The following is a 19,169-nucleotide window of genomic DNA, read 5'->3' as shown; positions in this document are numbered from 1 at the left end:
CACAACATTATAAAGCATATAGCGGAATAAATTCAATAAATAATTTTTACGTCCAAAGTCGGTCTTCAAAAGTCGCCCGCAAGCGTCAGAGAGCAATTGAATTAAGCAGAAGATGAGAGCCTTCAATCGTATAATAACCGGTAGTCGAAGTTATGCGTGTCGGAGAATTGTCCAGAGTGAATTTTTCATAATTGTTTTTTTTACAAGTTCGAGCGGGTGCAAGTAACGACTAGGCAAAACGTGTGACGCGTTTCATGTGGATACCTTTCGTCGAACTCTTTTCCTTAATGACACTTCTTACGTTTTTTCGTGGTTATCCTCAAAAGAATGCAATTCTGTAGGTAAGAACGATGCGTCACAAGAAAAGAAAAACGTTGACCAGTGGGAATGTAAACCCGATACATAAAACGCGTGCTAAACGCCTTAATCACTGCAAGCATTGGTTTTGGGTGACCACAGACGATGCTTTTCTCGTTTCGGTCGCATCGAACTCGTTTCAACTCATGGGACGCCGAACCATCATTCAAGATGTAAAAGGTTAAAATAATGATACGGCGCTCTGTCGGTGGCTGATTTTAATTAGACCTGCTGACGACGTTAAAACCGATTAGATACGCTTGCCACATAGAGACGTGTTTCGAGTACAAATGTAAGATACAGGAAGATTGACAATTGACAAAATGCTTAGTTGCAATGCGAAACAATGAAATATTTTGTTACCAAACCTGAACGGCGACTTTAAATTTAAGCTAGACGGTTTGTGTCTTCTAACAGACACTGCTTGGTACCATTTACATATAGATACTGCAGTAAACAACGTCGTGCATGGTAAGTTTCTTAAAACAGGAAAGCAATGGCATGATTGATAGCTCTGTCAAAAAAGTATTTTCTCATTTTCTGTTCGCTGGTAATATGAAATGTTAATAAATAAATTGACAATATCCAGTAATAGTAATGAAATCAAATACTATCACCAGAATTAATGAAAATTACAATCTTTAGAATTTTTTTTTGTATTAAATGAGCAAGCAACTAAATGTGTTTGAAAAAAATACGCTTTCGAAGTGGAAAAACTGGTTTTTAAGCAGGCTGAAAATGCAAAATGGTGGTCCCGTGTTTGAAAAGTATTAACTTACCAATCCAACATAACTGAAAGCCTAGTCGTTCAATCCAGTTCCGACAAGCGCAAAATCACACACGACGTTTCGTTAGTACACTGGAATGTGAAACACGTCAATTGCAAAGTGGTAAACAAGTTGCTGGGAAAGGCTGTGACTGGTGAAATTTTGCGCGCCAAATTTATTTTGTTTGAACGAGTGTCTCGGTTTATCGTCCGGTCGTTAGCGATACTTGTAATTCATAATTTAGTTATTTATTTAGCACACTGGGAAAAAAGATTACAAATATTCCTTCAAAAATGTGCAAATTTATTGGTTAGGTTAGGTGAAGAAAATGCCCATGTAAAATGATAAATTTCGCCATTTAAACTTTAGTTGAAGTTCGATTAATAAATCGATAAATTAGGAGGTAGATTTAGGTTACTCTCTTACAAAATATATGTTAGGTTTACAAGAAACTGTAAAAATAGCTTCAACCATGTGATTTTTTCGGTGAAATACTGACAACCGAAAAAAATTATCGACGACATACAGTATTTTCTGGAAAACTTCTTTTAAAAATGGGCCACGGTTAATAAAAATACCATACTGTACAAGATATAGGTGTAACTATTAATTACTGTTAATCTGTTACCATTCATTCGACATACGTGAGACATAAAAAGCTTATTTTGTCAGATATTTTTCACCAGGCGTTATTAATAAACAAAAACATAGATTATTGCGGAAACCCTGCTATATTAGGGATAGGATTAAGCTTGCCCAGTGGGGATGTTTACACAGGCGGGGAGATAAAAAGCTGTATTATAACGGTAGCCACCTGACCAAACACACTTAGGTGACACGCGCGGCATAAATCGCCAAATAGGTAATATAGAGACAAAACATGGTTAACAGTTTACAAGTAACATTTTGTTGAATTCTCCATCCAACATATGCTCGTAACATAACATTCGTCGAAGATTTCAACAGCACAAATGCGCTTTAGAGTTGATAAGCTTTTTATATCAATAACAAAATAGCCCAATCACCATAATAAGTAAAAAAAGACCTGAATAATTCCATCAAAAATATTAAGTTCAAGGATGTTTGTTGTTGTTAACCCAATGTGAGTTGGTATAATTTCTTTCAGTGATGGTCTTATCCCAATTTTTTTCATTTTCTACCTGTGCACTGTTGATCTCACTCCTCTTATAGGATGCAGTTAATATGGGCAAAAATACATATAATTTTTGATTTGACAAAATCAAACATTTTTAAACAAAATTCATCCATAAATATTATAGTTTTAGATTTATAACAGAAATTTAGAAATTATTGAAAGTTGTCTGTTGTTGTTTTTCAAAGCAAAATTTACAGAGCTTACCACAGTCAGTCAAACAGATCCAGTTTCGAAACCACTAGAAAAAAGTAAAACCCGCCATAGACACCAAACTACAAGGAAGTAAAACCGGCAATAGAACCATTAAGCTAAAACTGAAATACTTTCTCATGCACGAAAATATTAACCGCAGCCTGTAGATAAGTTTTCGTGTATTCTGCAATTGATAGCTGGTAAAATAAGTATAGAATTGTCAGATTTCCTACTCAATTGACAGAAGTGGCTACAGTTACATATATGTCACTTACACATGCAATAAAACCGACCATGTATAAGTGTTAGAATCAAGAAACATTTTTTGATATTTTCATGAGAATTAACTGGTTTTCATCGTGCGAATATTGTCTAATATGCCTTCTCATTCAGACCAATGTTTAACGAATCCAGACCAACTCAATTTGAACAAACACAAAAATCCACCAGCTGTTTCCCTCGCCGCAAGCAATGCCCGGCCACCTCTGCTACTGGCCAATGCCTACTGCTTTTAAATCGAATAAAGGTGGCTACTGGCTAGCAATATGGCGAACTTGTTCCTGGAATAGCATTTGGGCATTTTTTCTCCGCGAGTCGTTCACAAAATGTCAAGAGGACGTCAACCTACCATTTTTTGCAACTTGCGAAAAACCAAGCACTTTTAGAGGGCAATTTAGTTGTGAAATGCTTCATGAAGTAGTATGTGTATCGTAAAAGTGATTAATAAAAAAAGCACTGGTTAAACCACTAATGGGCAGCACAGTTTATTATGACGATATAAGATTTAGATGCATCGGCGTGAAAAACATTTTTTCCCAAACCAGAATGAAGTCGACAATCTACAGAAGACTATACGGAACTGTAAACAGCGGGTGTATTCGAAAGTTTGAGGAAGACGGGAAATTCGCGCCGGTTTCTATTTTGGGTCTTCCGGGGACACATAGAACTTCTTCAGCTTCCTTAATTGATACAGCTGCTGTAAAGTATTTAGACTATATGCTAATAGAGGAGATATATTAATAGATCATCGCCAAGCTTTGCCATGAAATACAGCGACTTTCATGAAAACCATAATCGCCTCTATGAATTCACAAGAATTCTCAGAAACAAAGGCAGTCATCGTTATCTAGCTGCGCCACCGACATGTTAGGGCTTGTTACTGTTAACACAGTTTCTTTCTTTCACACATCTCGCAATTTAGGCAATTTTTCTGGATGTGACTAACAAGGTAAAAAACTTTTCAACCCGTTTCAAAAATATCTACGTCATTTGTTACACTAAGGCAAATGGAAATCTGCCCAAGATGGATTAGTTAGGAAGGAAAACTTAGGATAAGATTATAATTACGGTCAAACCATATCGTCCACGGCAGCTGCACGATATCTACTAAAGAGCCGCAAGTTTTTGTCACAGGAGGAGTCCCTGATAAAAAAAAAACGGACGCTAGAAACACGCGACAGTGCTGTGGCTTATAAGTCGTTCTTGGAAGTGCGTGAGGTACTGATTCTGCGACCTATACACTGTACCCTGATACGTGTTATTGCGCAGGCTTTGGTTTCGTCATCCTCCTCAGACAACAACATGAGCTCAATGGACCAACGGACGTGACATCACTGACTACGTAACCACTTGAAACGGAAATCACGAGAATCAAGTCTGGTACAGTAGGAAAAAACAGGAAGCGACTTACAGCACAGCAAAGTATAACCATTAACTATACTTACTATAGTAACGACTTTCGCGATACACATTCCGAAAACGTGCCGCTATCTCAAAAAAGTTATTACGCCAGTAGTCAGAAAAGTCGCTTAATAAAATCTCGTTTGACGTCAATAGTTTACGCAGGCGGTAATACTTCTTAGTAATTTAATCAGATAACGAAGTGATTTTTCTATATAATTATCTGCTGACGTATTACCGCCTCAAACGTTGCTTTGTTGTAATTGTCAAAAGCACGTAGGTAATACAATTCTCGGCTTTGTGCTTCTAATAGCTTTTGTATGCGACAATGTACCTAAGTTTACTGCATTTCTATAAAATAATGCCATGTTAGCCACAAGCAAGTACATAACATGATACAAAAAGTTCTTGACGGCACTAAATATACTTGTGTTTAGCGTAGACATGGGGTGGAGTCAGTTAATTTAATTCCTGGCTGTTCAGCAATCAGTCGGTTTATATTAAAGCAGTTAACCAAGGAATAGTTTTATACAAAATATGGTCCAGTCGAGCCGTATTTTTTTATTTAAAGCAAGCATCTTCGCCAACCGGTAATATGTTACTTTTAATAAACTTACAACACAAAACGATTATCATTTACACCGAAATTAATCATTTCTCCATTTTTACCGGATTTCAAAAATACAGGGTATCCACAAAGTTTTCAGAGAACTTAAAAAGATTTCTGTATGTTAACCAATGTATCAATGTATTTTTCCGTAACAATAACCAATACACCAGTTTTACCTTTTTCAACATTCTAACATATCATGGCCTTACAGGTTCCATTTTCATCAGAAACCATAGTGGCGTCTGGATAAGACAAAACTCTGCAAAGTTGTTAAGAACAAAACTATACGTATGGGAATGATTCATAGTGTTTGTTATAAAGCAGACTTAGAAATTGACAAATAAAATTGCGCCGACGGTGAGAGACGTTTGCTAACTAAGCTCCGAAACACCAAGGTCTTTAATAAGGCACCAACGAATACAATTGGATAATTTTTAATAAAAATACCGTATGAAAAATTCATCAGATTGTGTGGCGATAAAACAGCGATATTTTCTCTGTAATGGAAGGGGTAGTCATCGACAATTGACGTAATAAATTTTTCTCGAGCTGTCCTTTCTCGATCGAGTTAAGTTAAGAATTAAATTTTCGTGTTTGTTTTAACCGGGAGGAAAGCAAGCACCATGAACACAAAAAGCGACTGGTCAGCTGAGATAAACGTTTTCGGAAACGCGTTTGTTTATTTTTGCTTTTCCACTGCTTTTTGTGGCGTATAAGGCTATTTTACAACAATCTTGTCCCCAAGCCCGAATATGACCGATAAAATTTGGTCAACCTGGTCCTGTTCACACGGCTGAGACGAACCATCTAGCGGCCATTTTAATTGAGCAGTTCAAATGACGACCACGCAGTCCCGAAGCAATCGAAACATCAACTGTTATTATTAAATAACTTTTGCGTTCATTTTTGCTGATTCTACCTGCAAATATTGTTTCTAACTGTATAATTTTTTTAATAATTTTGTTTACTTCCCAGCAGAGGTGGGCAGTACCGCGGTACTTTTTCAGTACCGATACCTTTTAGAAAAAAGTACCGAATCCCTGTACCAGATTATTTTTATCATGAAATTTTAGTCGGTCCCGGTACTCGGTACCTTTAAAATGATTAATTCAAGGTTTTGAGAAATATGTTTTTTAAAACTTAATTTCAATTTTAGCGCTTTTTTTAATCTAAAAATGTCTAATAAAGTAGCATAGATTGAGTTTACATATTTTTTGATCTGAAGTAACGTTTAGAGGGATCATAATATCAGCAAAAATTGCACTTGCAACAGGATCCGCTGTACCGGAACCGAGCTAGTTTTTTGAAACAGTACCGAATACAGGAAAGGTCGATACATTTTTTGCCAAATACCATTGCCAACGGTACTTTCAAAGTACCAACCGCCCACCTCTGTTTCTCAGTAACTGAAGGCGCATGATCTCACAAACAATTGTGCACAAAACTTTTCAAACAGGTCCAAAATGCAACAACACAACACAGAACGCAATGAAAATGTCTAAATTGAGATATTTACAAAAAGTGCCTTAATTTTTGCTGAAATTTAGGCACTTGGCATCAATACAACAGCAGCAACTGATAAAATTAGCCATTTTATGTTTGCAAAAATTAACCTTTCTGGGAAAAAATTTAATTCGCCTATTTTGCCATATTTGGCAAAAATACCTCACCTTGTGCTTCTACATAAGCGCTCCAGTTTAAGTTTTAGTTTAGTTTCAGTTAAAAAATTAGAAAGTTAAAGCAACCTGTGCGCTTTTTGCAATATTTATTTTTTGACAGAAAACGACATTTTGGCAAGTTGGAATAAGCCACTGCGTGACAAAATGGTGGCCAAAGTAGGCAGCGGATTTATAGTCTCAAATTTCAAGTGGTGCAGACGAAAATATTTGCACAACACAGACGACAAACACGCCGATAAAGTGCATTGAAGTTGATCTATGGCGAGCGAAAATAGGATAGGACCGAATGTACGACAAATGACGGATACGGCGAGATTGGTTTCATCAAGCGACCCTCTGATTAATAATTAATTTCATTGAAATACATGGAAATTGAAAAGCTTTGTGATAGCCTATACGCTGTAACAAATGCGATAGGCTACAATTGATGACATATGTAACGTCAAAAATTTATCTTCATAGTATGACTGTGGCAAAGTAGTAAAAACTTAACACTTAATCAACGTTGTCATGGTGACGTTATAACTACACGGCGTTCGACAAAAGTAAACTTGTTTACGTGACGAAATACAAATCATCACATTGAACCCAAAACATCACGACCTTTAAAAGATGTGTTGAAAATTTAAGCACATTGTTCAAGGCGCCTGCTCATGGCGTCATCATATAAACAACAGAATGAATGAAAATACCAAGGATAAAATTGCACAAAAACAAGCTGGTGCTGAAACATGGTGCGCCGATGCAAATGATCCTGCGGTCGAGTGGGTATGACGATGTGTACTGCAAATTTGAACACGAAAAGATTTGAAGAGGTCGACGCTCTGGTCTGGTGGAAAGCAAACACATCACGAAAACAATTCCAAGAAATTCCTACGAGCTTGTTTCCAGTCTTTGGGAAATAGGTTTTCCTAAGCGCGTTTGTACAATATGGACCTGTTCCTGCTGTCAGCCAACACAAGGAATGTGGCATGGGCGTTTGATCGATTCAAATCGGGCTGTGTTTTAGTGTGAGGTACCCGTAAACAGATAACCAAGCTTATTGTACCCGCATTTTAAAAGAAAAACTCTATATTTCAGTTATAAAAATACTTAATCTTCTAAAAATAAAAACTATTGTCGACATTGAAATGGTTTAATCTTGTTACGTCAAGCTAGCAATACAGCGATCTGCGTAACTTGTGGTATCATTCTTTGTCGTCACTTCGGTATCGTTGTCAATAAGGATAAATTGCGTATATTGTGAATCATTACCAAGGGCATGAATTCGTTATAATAATGGTGTAATTTGCGTCAATGTTGAAAACAAAATCTCATGATTAATGAATGCCTGCTTTCACAGAGTTGTACTAACTACTTGTAAAGGCTTATGATTTAGTTTTGATCGTGGCTCACAAAGAAATTCCCTCGTTTTCTGAGTGGTTTGTTAGTTCCAGGTACCGGTGGCGACAGTTTTTAATATCTTCAAAAATAACCAAATCGTATGCGATTAATGGCCTTCACAAAGAAAGGTTAAAGCACGGTGAGCAAAAACACGTACGACGTATAACTGGAACTCTTAACTGGCGGTCAGTTTTCGTGATCGGCCGTAGCTTAAATGAGTAGTACTCCAATCTATTTATCTGTTATTTTCAGAAGATTATTGCGACTTTGTTAAGGCGGTTAATGTACGTGTGATCAAACGGAATCCAAGGAAGTCCAGCCGCCAAGGGAAAACAGCTCCTGTGTTTGCATGTTTAACATCACGATCCAAACTTTTGGCTAATGTTTTATTGTACCAGTCTGTTCGTCTGATCAAAATTGTCCTCTATTAGGCTGTTTTTGTACCATGTTTATCACTACTTGTTAAAGAGCTTGTGTTCAACAGCGTTTGATTTAATTAAGCATTGACCTTGCGTCCAGTTAAGAACGAGTACCTGAGTCGCTCATGAACTTTGAGTTTCGTAAATCGTAGGACAATAATAACTACGTAATTTTTATACTCTAGCAGCGATATCATCAACGTCGCGGCGTGTTATGAAAAATTTGTTATTGTCGCAGCTGAAAAAGTTAAATTGATTGACGTTTTCAATGAAGTATAAATACCAGCACGTTTAAGAAGGTTATAAATAAACAATGTATGCTAACATGCTATAATTACTGAGATAAATAAATTCTTATAGTACATTTTCGTGAGCAACAAGACCAGTTCAAGTACTGTGGGTTGCGCTGGTAAATGCCGCAAAAAATAATAAAATCTTAACCGTACTTGTCAAGTTTAATTGAAAAAAGCAACGCGGACTGAATGGAGGACTCATGGATATGAAAAAATACCAACAGCGTAACACTAGCAAACCACACTTGGGTATTAATTTTGGGAAACACAAAACGATGCCGGACGGCGACAACCTTAAAATTCCAAGTATGTCTTTGATGTCCGGAATAATACCAAACCAAAACGTACCGGGGTCAATGCCGTGACTAAAGACGTCAGACAATAAAGATTTTGCCTGATTTCCTCCAAGGCCAAAAATTGGGCGAAATAAAAGGCTTCCAACATGGCAGTTTTCGAGTAATCAGTAGAAACACATGGCAATATTATAAAAAAGGAAACCGATAAAGAAAAGGCGCCTTATCCGGCAGTGAGCATGAGTCAGCTGACTTGTTTTTCTCTTTTAACATCTGTCTAATGCACTGAGTCATAGCTCAATGCTTGATTCCGCCACCCCGAACGACCGATAGCGCATACCCGCCCAAATTTCCAGAAAAAACAGCGGCCCGGTAAAGTCAGAGACTCCATAACGGACTGAACAACCTTTGCTGGAAATTGCGGTTGCGGGCAAACGTTCTGAACCGGGGCACATGGTCTGGACTCACATTCTGAATCACAGCGTATAGAATCGTAGCTGTTACCAAGGTAAAAGGTGGTGGTGGTATGAGGTGAGTCACGGTAAACAATATGAGCGCGGGGATGGGCCGTTTAAGCGCTCATGCCAATAATGTAACCGATGAAAGGTCTGAAACGGATAAACGATCGCGCGACCTCTCCGCCCACCATTCAACGTAACAAACAGATATCGGATGACGCGACCATCACCTCCGTTCAACCTTGTTTTGCGCGGTTTCGTGTATTGCATAATCAAGATGTCTGTTGATGGGTGGTGATGTCACGGTTGTCCGAACACTTTCGGGTTGTCGGCGAAAAAAAAAAAGAATGTTGGAAAGGTGGCGAAAATGAAAACCCAGATTTCCTCGAAAATGTTGTCAATTTTGATAAAACTTTTGTATAAGTGGTGATTTGCCGTGCAATAAGTTATGAATTTTGTGGACTTAACAATTTTAGGAATTGAACTAATTCAGTTTTCGAAAAACACGAAAAAATCGTTTACGATATTATACGTAGATGCGCGTTATACGGAACTTACAGTACAGTGCACGAGTTGAAAAGTTATCGGTTCGTATCCACCTTCATATGTATTTAACAAAGATAAAATGTGTTTTCAGCATTACCAAGCGATTTTGTTAGCAATAGTACGAAATAACTTGCATTGCAATGCATCGAATATGGCTTTAATATAAACGACGTCTGTTTAAAAGATCACAATAAATACCTCCCGTCCCGTTCATATGTGGTTATATAGCGTACAAGATTTTAACAATCATCATAAATCGCGAAACGATACTTTATCTAATCGTGGAAGTACCGATTCCCATGTGGACTACGAATGACCAGCTCCGGCAGCATGCACGAAACAGCCTTACTCTTGTTACAAAATGGCGGAAGCGGGCACGCGTTGCATTTTGGCGGCGTGATTTTGTTGCTTTCAACGCGGCGCAGACGGCCACCCTGGAGAATTGAAACATCTTCACACCAAGATCAACAACTTTTCGCGTGTGCGTCGAGTTGCTTTGATACGATACACATCAAAGCGATTTTGTCCCAAGGCGATTATTTTCCATTTCCGTATTTATGCAGTGGTGATTATGCCGCAAAGCAGTACAGCATATTTGAAAATGAATTTGAAACGGGTTAGGTTCAAAGAGACACAATCAAAGGTTAATGGTAATTTAAAACGGCAACAGCATGTCAGTTACGTAATTACCACAACGTTTGATGTCGCTTTCTTGGCGTTGATAGGTTAGTAGGTTTCAGCTTGGAACCACCTACCTGATCGGCCGTTTGCCACTTGGCTGGTTCATGTGACGGGGATTTTCGCTACCTGCATACCAGATGGCTAATCACATTTTCTGTGATAGTTCTAAAGTATAGTTGCCGGCTGAAGATTTACGAAGAGGAAATAACAATAACTCAGGCCAAGACACATGGTTTATGCGTTAATCCTAAAGTAAACTCAGAGGGAAAACCTCAGATAATGTGACTTGTGTTCTGCCGGGCGCATTGGCATATTTTCCAACTGATTTATTCCACCAAATTCAAAAAATGTTGAGGAGGAATTTAATTATCGTCCACAGCTGAAACAAAGAGCTGAGCAGATCTGACAATGGCACCTAGAAAACGCAGCTCACCGACAATGACGAAATTAAGAACTTTTTGTTCTAGCACGAGTAAAAATATTTGATTAACAGTACGAGAATCGAAATTAAAAACCGCGGCGAACAATGTCGACTGCTACACTTGACATGCGACAAACCGAACACATAAGTCGTAATATACGTCCTGTAAACAATTGTTTATACGTTGTCGGTTTCAACGACGCGCACTTGCGCAAATACACAAACTGACTGAGGAAACGAAACTAAAACCGCACCGAAACATCACAGAAGACAATAAATGCAACAAACTTCAATAAAAATTGTTCCAGTTTTGTTAAAATGTTTTGGAAAGTTTGGAATTTCGCGTGTAGGTTTAGATTTCGCGAAGCTTGAATAGTTGTATATACAGTACTTGCAAAATCACAAAAAAAATGAAGCTTAAACTCACCAGGTCGTGGATTCCTTGCATTACAGGCCATGTCGTCCGCCAGCATTAAGATTATTTGGCTGTGATATCAAAATGATATGTGAGTCATATGATACTTACATAGTTACACCCCATTTTTATACTGCTTGTACGAAGAATTCCTCCTAAGCCTGTTATTACTCGCATGTATAGTAGGAGCCAAAAGCCTAACTACATGTTAACGATATATCGTGATAAACACGACAACAAAATTGCGTCCAGTTAGTGGAAAGAAAGTAAGTAAATTTATGTCTCGCATTTTGGAGAAAATAAACTTCTTGGAAAAACATTAAGCAAAGCATTCCGTGTCACTAACACCTTGTAATGGACATTTAATTGGGATATATCTTTAGCGCCAGCTACCGACGTGTAAAACGACAGTAATAAATGGGCAAGACAAATTATTTATTTCGTGTAGGTTGAAATAAACTTGTTAGCTTTTCTTCATTATAATGATTAATTTTCACATTAAATTAGTTATTAAAACAACCGTACAAGAGAAATGAAATGAATACTATTCATTACATTATGCTATTTTTCTAGCTTAGCTTACCTATCAGGGATTCCCAGACGCTTTACACTGCGATATACAGATAAAGCATTTGCTACATGACGATAGTTGAACCAAAACCTTGAGGTGCAAACCTGTGTAAATATTGCTGTCAGTGTCAAACATTAAACCTTCACAAGGTATAGAGACGGCTGTTAATTACAACCTTTCAAAACTAAAACAAAGTAGAAACTCGATGGGATTTTGACATGAATTCTGTGTAGCATTTTTTAGACCAAACTATAACAACTTTTCAACTTCTTAATCAAACACAGCATATTATATGTTGCCTGGCATTAAATTGGTAAGATATTGGAAGTATTTTAACGCTAATCTCTGACACTGTGGTAGGATATTATTGGCATTATGCCCAAAATGGCAACATCTAATATTGTGTCTAACTTGCACATCTTAATTAATTGATATTTTCACATTCAAGAGTGTGATTACAGCTTTACAAAAACGTCTGGAAGCATGTAAATATACCTACAGCAGAATAATCCTATTACTTCAGAAATACATAAAAAATAATTCCGATATCTTTTAATAAATTTGAAATATTAGATTAATTTTAGCATTAGTATTGAAATTAAGTTGTTTCTAAACTAAGCATATACTGACAGTTTTTGTGTGCTCAAAAATTTTTGCTAGAATTCTTATAATAGAGTATGGAATAAGGTTAGTTGGTGAAAGAAAAAAATGATGCAATGCAATCAACTGAAATAGTATTGTAATAATGTATGATATTCCTACACATGCAAATGAAAAAGTATTATAAAACCATATTGCTTGCAAGTTAAAATCAAGTGATATCAAAAACTTATTGCTGATATGAAACTCACTTGCAAGCCATTAAATGGTCAAGGTTACGCTATTGTAAAAATTATTTCAAAAATAAAACCAATTGCCAATTTTTAATGAATTTTTATAACTAATATTTAACTACCTTTAACTACGAACGGTTTTATTGTACAGTTAATTAGTCTCCTTATGATAGATGTTGTGGAAAAAATTGCAAATTTAGGCATTGAAAGTATAAATACGCACAAAAATTTTGTTAAATTACAAAGAGAAACTGAAGTTTGTTTGCACCATCTAGTTTTAACTTGTCATGAGCAATGTGTCCCAAGTACAAACCATTAATGGTGACCATAAAGTAAGATCATCTTGAGCTGATAGGATAACAGTTAAACTTATACATTGACTTTAATTGTCACAGACCAAGTTATCAATTCTATATTGATTTTAAATGATAAAAACACCGGAAAAACAATACCAAAACAGCCCAGTTGTTGGTGTGAGAACTTCCACCTTTAAAAAGCTTTTCCACCTACGTAAAAATGCAAACAGAAACGTTACTTTCTCAAACAAGATAAATATAAACAGGTGTATGAGCTCACATAGAATATTTGGTTGACTCACTTGCTTTGTAATTTTTTGCTGCTCATCTGTACAGGCAGCCAGAATTGCAAAAAGCAAAGGTATAACCAATTTATAAGACAAGTACATAATTTACTGCTAATTTACTACTGTAAGTAGACAGAGGATTGATAAAAACTTTGTAAAAATTATTTAAATGGAAAACGTGACAGGCGCTTGGATATCTTTGGCAGATCAATATCATCTCAAAAATAAAAATTTAAGAGCATGCAAATTTTTATAACTGAAAGAGTCAACTAGAAAATTAAAATTTTAACTTTTGCTTTTACTAAAAAAAACAAAAATGTTGTCCCACAAATCAATACTATCACTTAAAATCATAATTGTATACAATCAAGAACCAAGTGCTTGCTATTAAAAGAAAATAGCTGATTAACTTTATTTAAAACTGCTCATAGTCTGAAAAATTGTGACTGATTTATGCAGTTAAGTAGGTTTAGGTTGCATACACACAATAACAAAGACTTGGAGTTAATTAAGCTTGGATAAAGAGCGTTATGGCAGCTGTACAGGAACATCTAGCAAGCAATGGCAAACATGTTTATGATGTAGTCCAACGATATTGTGTGCACTGCATTCTGAGTCTTTTGTTTATTTACTATGAATTGTTGTTCGTAGTTCAAACAGCTAAGCAGTGAGGGTCAAACTGGTCTTGATTATTTAATGGGCTATAAATCACCGTTTATGTAAAAAAAAGGTTCTGCGTGTGATGAGGTTGACAAATCTTTTGTGCTGTGCCACATTTTCTAAAAAATAAACTATTGAATAACTGGACCTAGTGCTGAAGTGTTCAAACAAGTGAAGCACTTGTAGCTTATACTGGAACTTCGAGTGACAATTACCGATAAGCCAAATTTTGAATCTAGTGCAAAAACGCACTTAACAAAATGATGTCACAATTTGGGTAGCTGGGGTCCAGACCACAGAGTATGACACTTTTCAGCAAGAACTTGAGTGTCCTAACCAACTAAAATGCCAAGTGTGGATGCAAAAAAATGCCAGACATACTTGAAGTGGGCACTTAGGTGTGCAATTACACAGAAATTCACTGATTTAAACTCATTATGAACAAAAAAATGGGTCTGTAAGTGCCCAGAAGTTCTGTTCTAGCCATTAAGTGCAAAAACACGCACTCAAAATGCGCCATTGATGCTCGTAAACAACAACATTGAGTTGTTAGGAGGCTCAAGCCAAACTCTGCATGCTGGGCTGGGGTTGGACTAGGATGGTATAGAATAATAAAATTGCTTCATGTCGTTGTTTACTTCTGCACTAGACTCCTAGATTTCAAAGTCAAACATGTTCTGAAATATGAACTGCATATTCGATTCTTTCTGTCTTTACTTATTCGGGCATCTAGCCTATACTATTCGACAATTAACTTATTCATTCTACAGGCAATAGTATCCTACCGTTAACTCGCCAAGCTGGCATTATTTACGGTCCTTCTTGACTTACGGTAATACCATTAGACTAGAGTATTTTACCATTTCAGCAGTACAGTAATTAATGAGGTAATCTTGTAAATTTGTGATAACCTACGACTGAAACTCGCAAAACACCACAGAAAGCTGCTGAGATACCCAGATACTGGCATCTATACTTTTAGCTTAGCTGGCGAAGTCACATTATTTGGCATTGGGTTTTCCCCATTTAAGAAAAAATTTTGAACAAAAATATGTTTGTGAAGAGCACAGAAATAAATTTTGTGTTAATCAGGGACCACAATTTCCCGGTTTGGCTTTTATTATAAAAAAATTAAGTTAAGTTAAATACATAAATAATGAAAAAGTGTAATAAAAAATATATACACTTAATAAAGTACATTCGACGGTGTTAGTAACCAACTGAAAATGAATTTGCAGATCGTTTTGGACCTAGCACCATTGTGTTAAATCAAAGAGATTTAAACACATAAGTAGAAACTTCTCTTTTGCGCATGACGTCATTCTTATTTCTTTTATTCTCTTAAAGTATGTTCTACTTTCGAAACGGCCACGGTTCACTGCATAACAATAACCATGATGACGACGATAATGATTTTCAGATCTGTTTGCTACCTGAACTTTATTACGGTGCAGTTGTTGAGATCCAATGGGTGTTAATTTGAAATTAATTAATGAAATCAGGTGAGAGTTTTAGGTTCAGCAATTAGCTTAGTTTCAGTTCCATGGCCTGATAATGCTGCTGTTTTTTTTTTATCAAGATATGGCTTAGCCTAGCCTACTTGAGTTGCGTGGGAAGATTTTTTCGTTCCCCACATTTAAAGCGAAAAATCAAAGGAATGGATGAAAAATTTAGATAGACCGAGTCATATTGTATTGTTTCATCTGTGAAAAAAATTACGCTCCCGCGCCGAATAAAACCTTTACAGACTAAGACTCATTAGTATGGGTCTTATGTTGCAGGTTTTGTGTTATTGAAATAGGCTAAATAGCCTGAAATAATGGCAAACTTGTACTGTTTGCCAATGTGCAGCAACAGGTCACCTGCCGTGACTCTGTTTACGATACCTTCGAGAAAATTTGTAAAAAAGGAGAAGGAAATCTGGGCAGAAAGGTCGGAGTGTATTGTGCTGGCTTGCAAAAGCGACCAGCACTTAAAAAACCTATTTGCTCGAGATGCTGTGAAATTGTGTGAAGTGCATTTTGAAGGATCTGACATTTCTTTAAGTAAAATATGTTTTACATACACTTATATGCAGTGTAGCTAGTGTATTGAAGAACAGATTTAATGTAATGTCATGTCTAGCGTTGGATGCAGTGTTTGTTTTCCATGAGATGCGAATATGGTGAAGTAGGCTGTGTTTTCAAAACCAATGGTTTGATGTAGAACTTCTTTAAATTTACTAGCTAGTTAGCACAGCATAACACTGCATCTGCAACGAGCTATTAGCGCAAACCTTCACTGCGGTTTCAGATTAATATATGTACCATTACAAGTATCAAAATTACAATTGCTCATGTACGTACAAATAAGATTTTTTTTTGCAGAGGATTCCAGTAAAGATTTACGTGAAGGAACAGTACCCACTTTGTGTATGCCTATGCTGACTTTGGCGCAGATAGCCTACATTCAAGAAAGCCACTGAAGAAACGTATCTTTGAAACAAAAGTGCATTTCAAATCTGTGGCGTCCTTGTATTTACTCCCTGGACATAACTGCTTATTATATTTGATTAAAACTAATTATAAACTAAACTACTAACTATATTAGATATTATATTATATTAAAACGTAGATTTATATTACTAACTTATAAAATTTAAGTTAGTTAAAAAGAAACTGTGAAAAGTAGCTTGGAACGCACGATCTTTTCCGTGAAATAGTGGCAGCCTTATTTTTACCATAATTTTCCCTTGGATAACAGTTATACCAACAGCGACAGAGTTTGCTCTTTGGTCTGCCTGATTATCTCGAAGCCAATAAAAACTTGGGCTTTCTTTTCAAAGTTTGCAGCCGCCACTTTCATCTCCGGACACTGGCGAACAGGAACAAATCCCAAGTAGCATTCGCAAGCAAGACCTTGACAACCAACTACCAAGCAAATGTGTTTTTGAAAAGTTCTCGCAAATCCAGTTTCGACCCTCACTAATTACTACGTCAAACTCATGACATCAGCTTCAAACATCTCAGAGGTGTAAATTCAAAAAGACTAGCTACAGTTTTGGGACCAGGTCATATCTGGAGCTTTAATTTAAGCCATAGGCCTAACCACCGGTCACAGCCAGGCGTCAGTCAAGCAGGCTGCGACGACTCAGGAACGGCGTCTCAGAAGGATTCGACCTGGCCCTGGCTCATCCTCTCATCTACACCCATAACCTGCCAAACACGATATACTCTTCGCCTGGACATGATTAAGTTTACTATATCGGCTTACCTCCAGAAACGGAGATTGAAGCTCAGTAAAATAAAAACGGCGTTGGTAGTTTTCCATCATAACGACAAGAAAGCAAGTCTCGAATTAAAATGTTTTCCTTAACTGGTCGTAGGCTATCTACGCGGTAGGCCTACATCTGTCCTTTCCTGAATTATCTTTGGTTAAACATTGTAGGTCTCTCACGTACCGTCGACATTTTAAATCATTACACAAGAAGCTTGCATCTCGCACCGCTTTGATAAGACGACTGAGAAGATCAGACTGTAGGGCTACTACTACACTTACCGTAACGTAGGCCCTTGTAAACTTCATTGATGAGTAAGCTAGTGTCGCAATATTTACATCCACTGCATCGACATTGTCGTAAACGGTGTTTTGTGTATTGTGACCAGATCTTTGCTTCTGATACCATTCGCGCGGCCATCCAACGTGCTGATTAATTAATTATCAAACCCGAAAGCTAAAGTCGACCGCACTGTTACTCTTTGATCACGCTGAGAAGTTAGGCATCCTTATAGTACACCGGCAAGACTATACCAGTATTTGGGACTCGGAGAAGAAGAAAAGCACCCCTACACTTTACTATTTCATTCCTGGCGCCGTTTGCTACCCCATTACATTTTTGCTGCCTAGAATGGGATGGGTACGGCACAACCACCTGTGTAGCGGCATCGGTTAATACCGATCAGCTATCCGTTAATGAAGAGTTGCAAACTCTGCGGCTTGCAAGTTTGGCGCGGAGGACCAAACCGCAGACCTTGTCACATCTTACTATTCGATTTACTTAGCAACTCGTGGAGCGCAATCTAAGATCTCTACCTACTGGATGACAGCATGACCCAATAGCTGTTTAATTCCTGGCCCAGCATATAGTTCAAGAGGCGGCAGAACACCTGGCCCAAACTACGACGACAAATTGGACGGAGCAAAAAAGTTTTTCTTTCATCGTCTTAACGCAATAAAAGAACATGCTCTCGAATAAGTAACCAACAGAAAAAAATGGCTCAAATTTGTTAAAATACGCACGGAGGTAATAAGATAATTTTACTAAAAAGATGATTGGTCTTGGTTAATAAGGCCACCCAAGTTAATAACTTAAGTCTTTTATACTATAATCCATGCTCAAGCAATTATTAAATTTTGATTTGTAATTTAGGCTTTATGTTTCGACGCTGACATGCCGGCAAAACTGCTTTCCTAATCAAATATTAACCTTAGAAGCGAAAAGTTAATAGGGTCAGGGCTAATCATTACCTAGCATAAGGCCATTTCCAATTAAGCTGTTTTCTGATTTAGGCTAACTCCCAATCAAGTTATTTGTGTTTTCCTAATCTGTAGCCTATTGTATAGTTCAACAACAGATAAATTGCAGTAAGTGAACTTTCTGAGATCCCTGTCTAGATAAGAGAAGTGCAGAATTGATCATGAAGATAACCTACTGTGTGTTGTGTACAAAACCGCTGTTGCTAATTTTCTTGGTCTTGACACTGTTTTAGCTAACGTTGGTAGTTTGCAAGATAAGCGCTTTGTTGAAGGACATGAATGTATTAAATTTGGTTATGGATATCATCACCCTAAAAATACGCTTTTAGCTCGCTTACCGTGGCATTACACAGTTCAATCGGGAATCTTCGTAACCACTACACAATTCAAAGCAAAATAAATGGTTTGGTTAAAATCTCGTAACATAAACCTAATTTCTCTATTAAGTTATAACAATGATAATACTATTTAATTTAGCTTAGTTTCTCAAGGGAGGAATTGTATATAGCAAGAATTGTTGTTAAGCTAAACCGCATGGACACGTGTTATGTGTAACAGGTTTCTAGTTATCGTTACGGATTGCTGTAGTTTCAAGGATTGTTGGATAAAGCAGACAATGACGTAATGAGTATTTTTGGCTTGAAGAAGCTGTTTAGT

General features: G+C 37.0%; 1 protein-coding gene and 1 long non-coding RNA gene across 2 annotated transcripts in view; one reads left to right on the top strand and one right to left on the bottom strand.

Annotated features, from left to right (window-relative positions):
* Window positions 1-13,461, bottom strand: part of LOC143468223 (putative GPI-anchor transamidase) — a 24,820-nt gene extending 11,359 nt beyond the window's left edge. Inside the window, exons 1-4 of the mRNA XM_076965279.1 lie at window positions 13,353-13,461; window positions 13,207-13,260; window positions 11,934-12,025; window positions 11,363-11,421 (exon numbers count right to left, since the gene is read on the bottom strand). Of these exons, the coding sequence (XP_076821394.1) occupies window positions 11,363-11,421; window positions 11,934-12,025; window positions 13,207-13,260; window positions 13,353-13,439 (292 nt within the window). The 5' untranslated portion in view covers window positions 13,440-13,461. The remainder of the gene's footprint in view (window positions 1-11,362; window positions 11,422-11,933; window positions 12,026-13,206; window positions 13,261-13,352) is intronic.
* LOC143468225 (uncharacterized) lies at window positions 7-6,651 on the top strand. The gene is made up of 3 exons (XR_013118971.1): window positions 7-828; window positions 4,021-4,173; window positions 6,542-6,651. It is a non-coding gene; the product is annotated as an uncharacterized LOC143468225 (long non-coding RNA).
* Window positions 13,462-19,169: the final 5,708 nt, after the last annotated feature.

The sequence above is a fragment of the Clavelina lepadiformis genome, chromosome 8 (assembly GCF_947623445.1).
Source record: "Clavelina lepadiformis chromosome 8, kaClaLepa1.1, whole genome shotgun sequence".
Lineage (NCBI taxonomy): Eukaryota > Metazoa > Chordata > Ascidiacea > Aplousobranchia > Clavelinidae > Clavelina > Clavelina lepadiformis.
The sequence above is the reverse complement of the archived record's forward strand: the minus strand, read 5'-3'. Positions and strand labels throughout refer to the sequence as shown.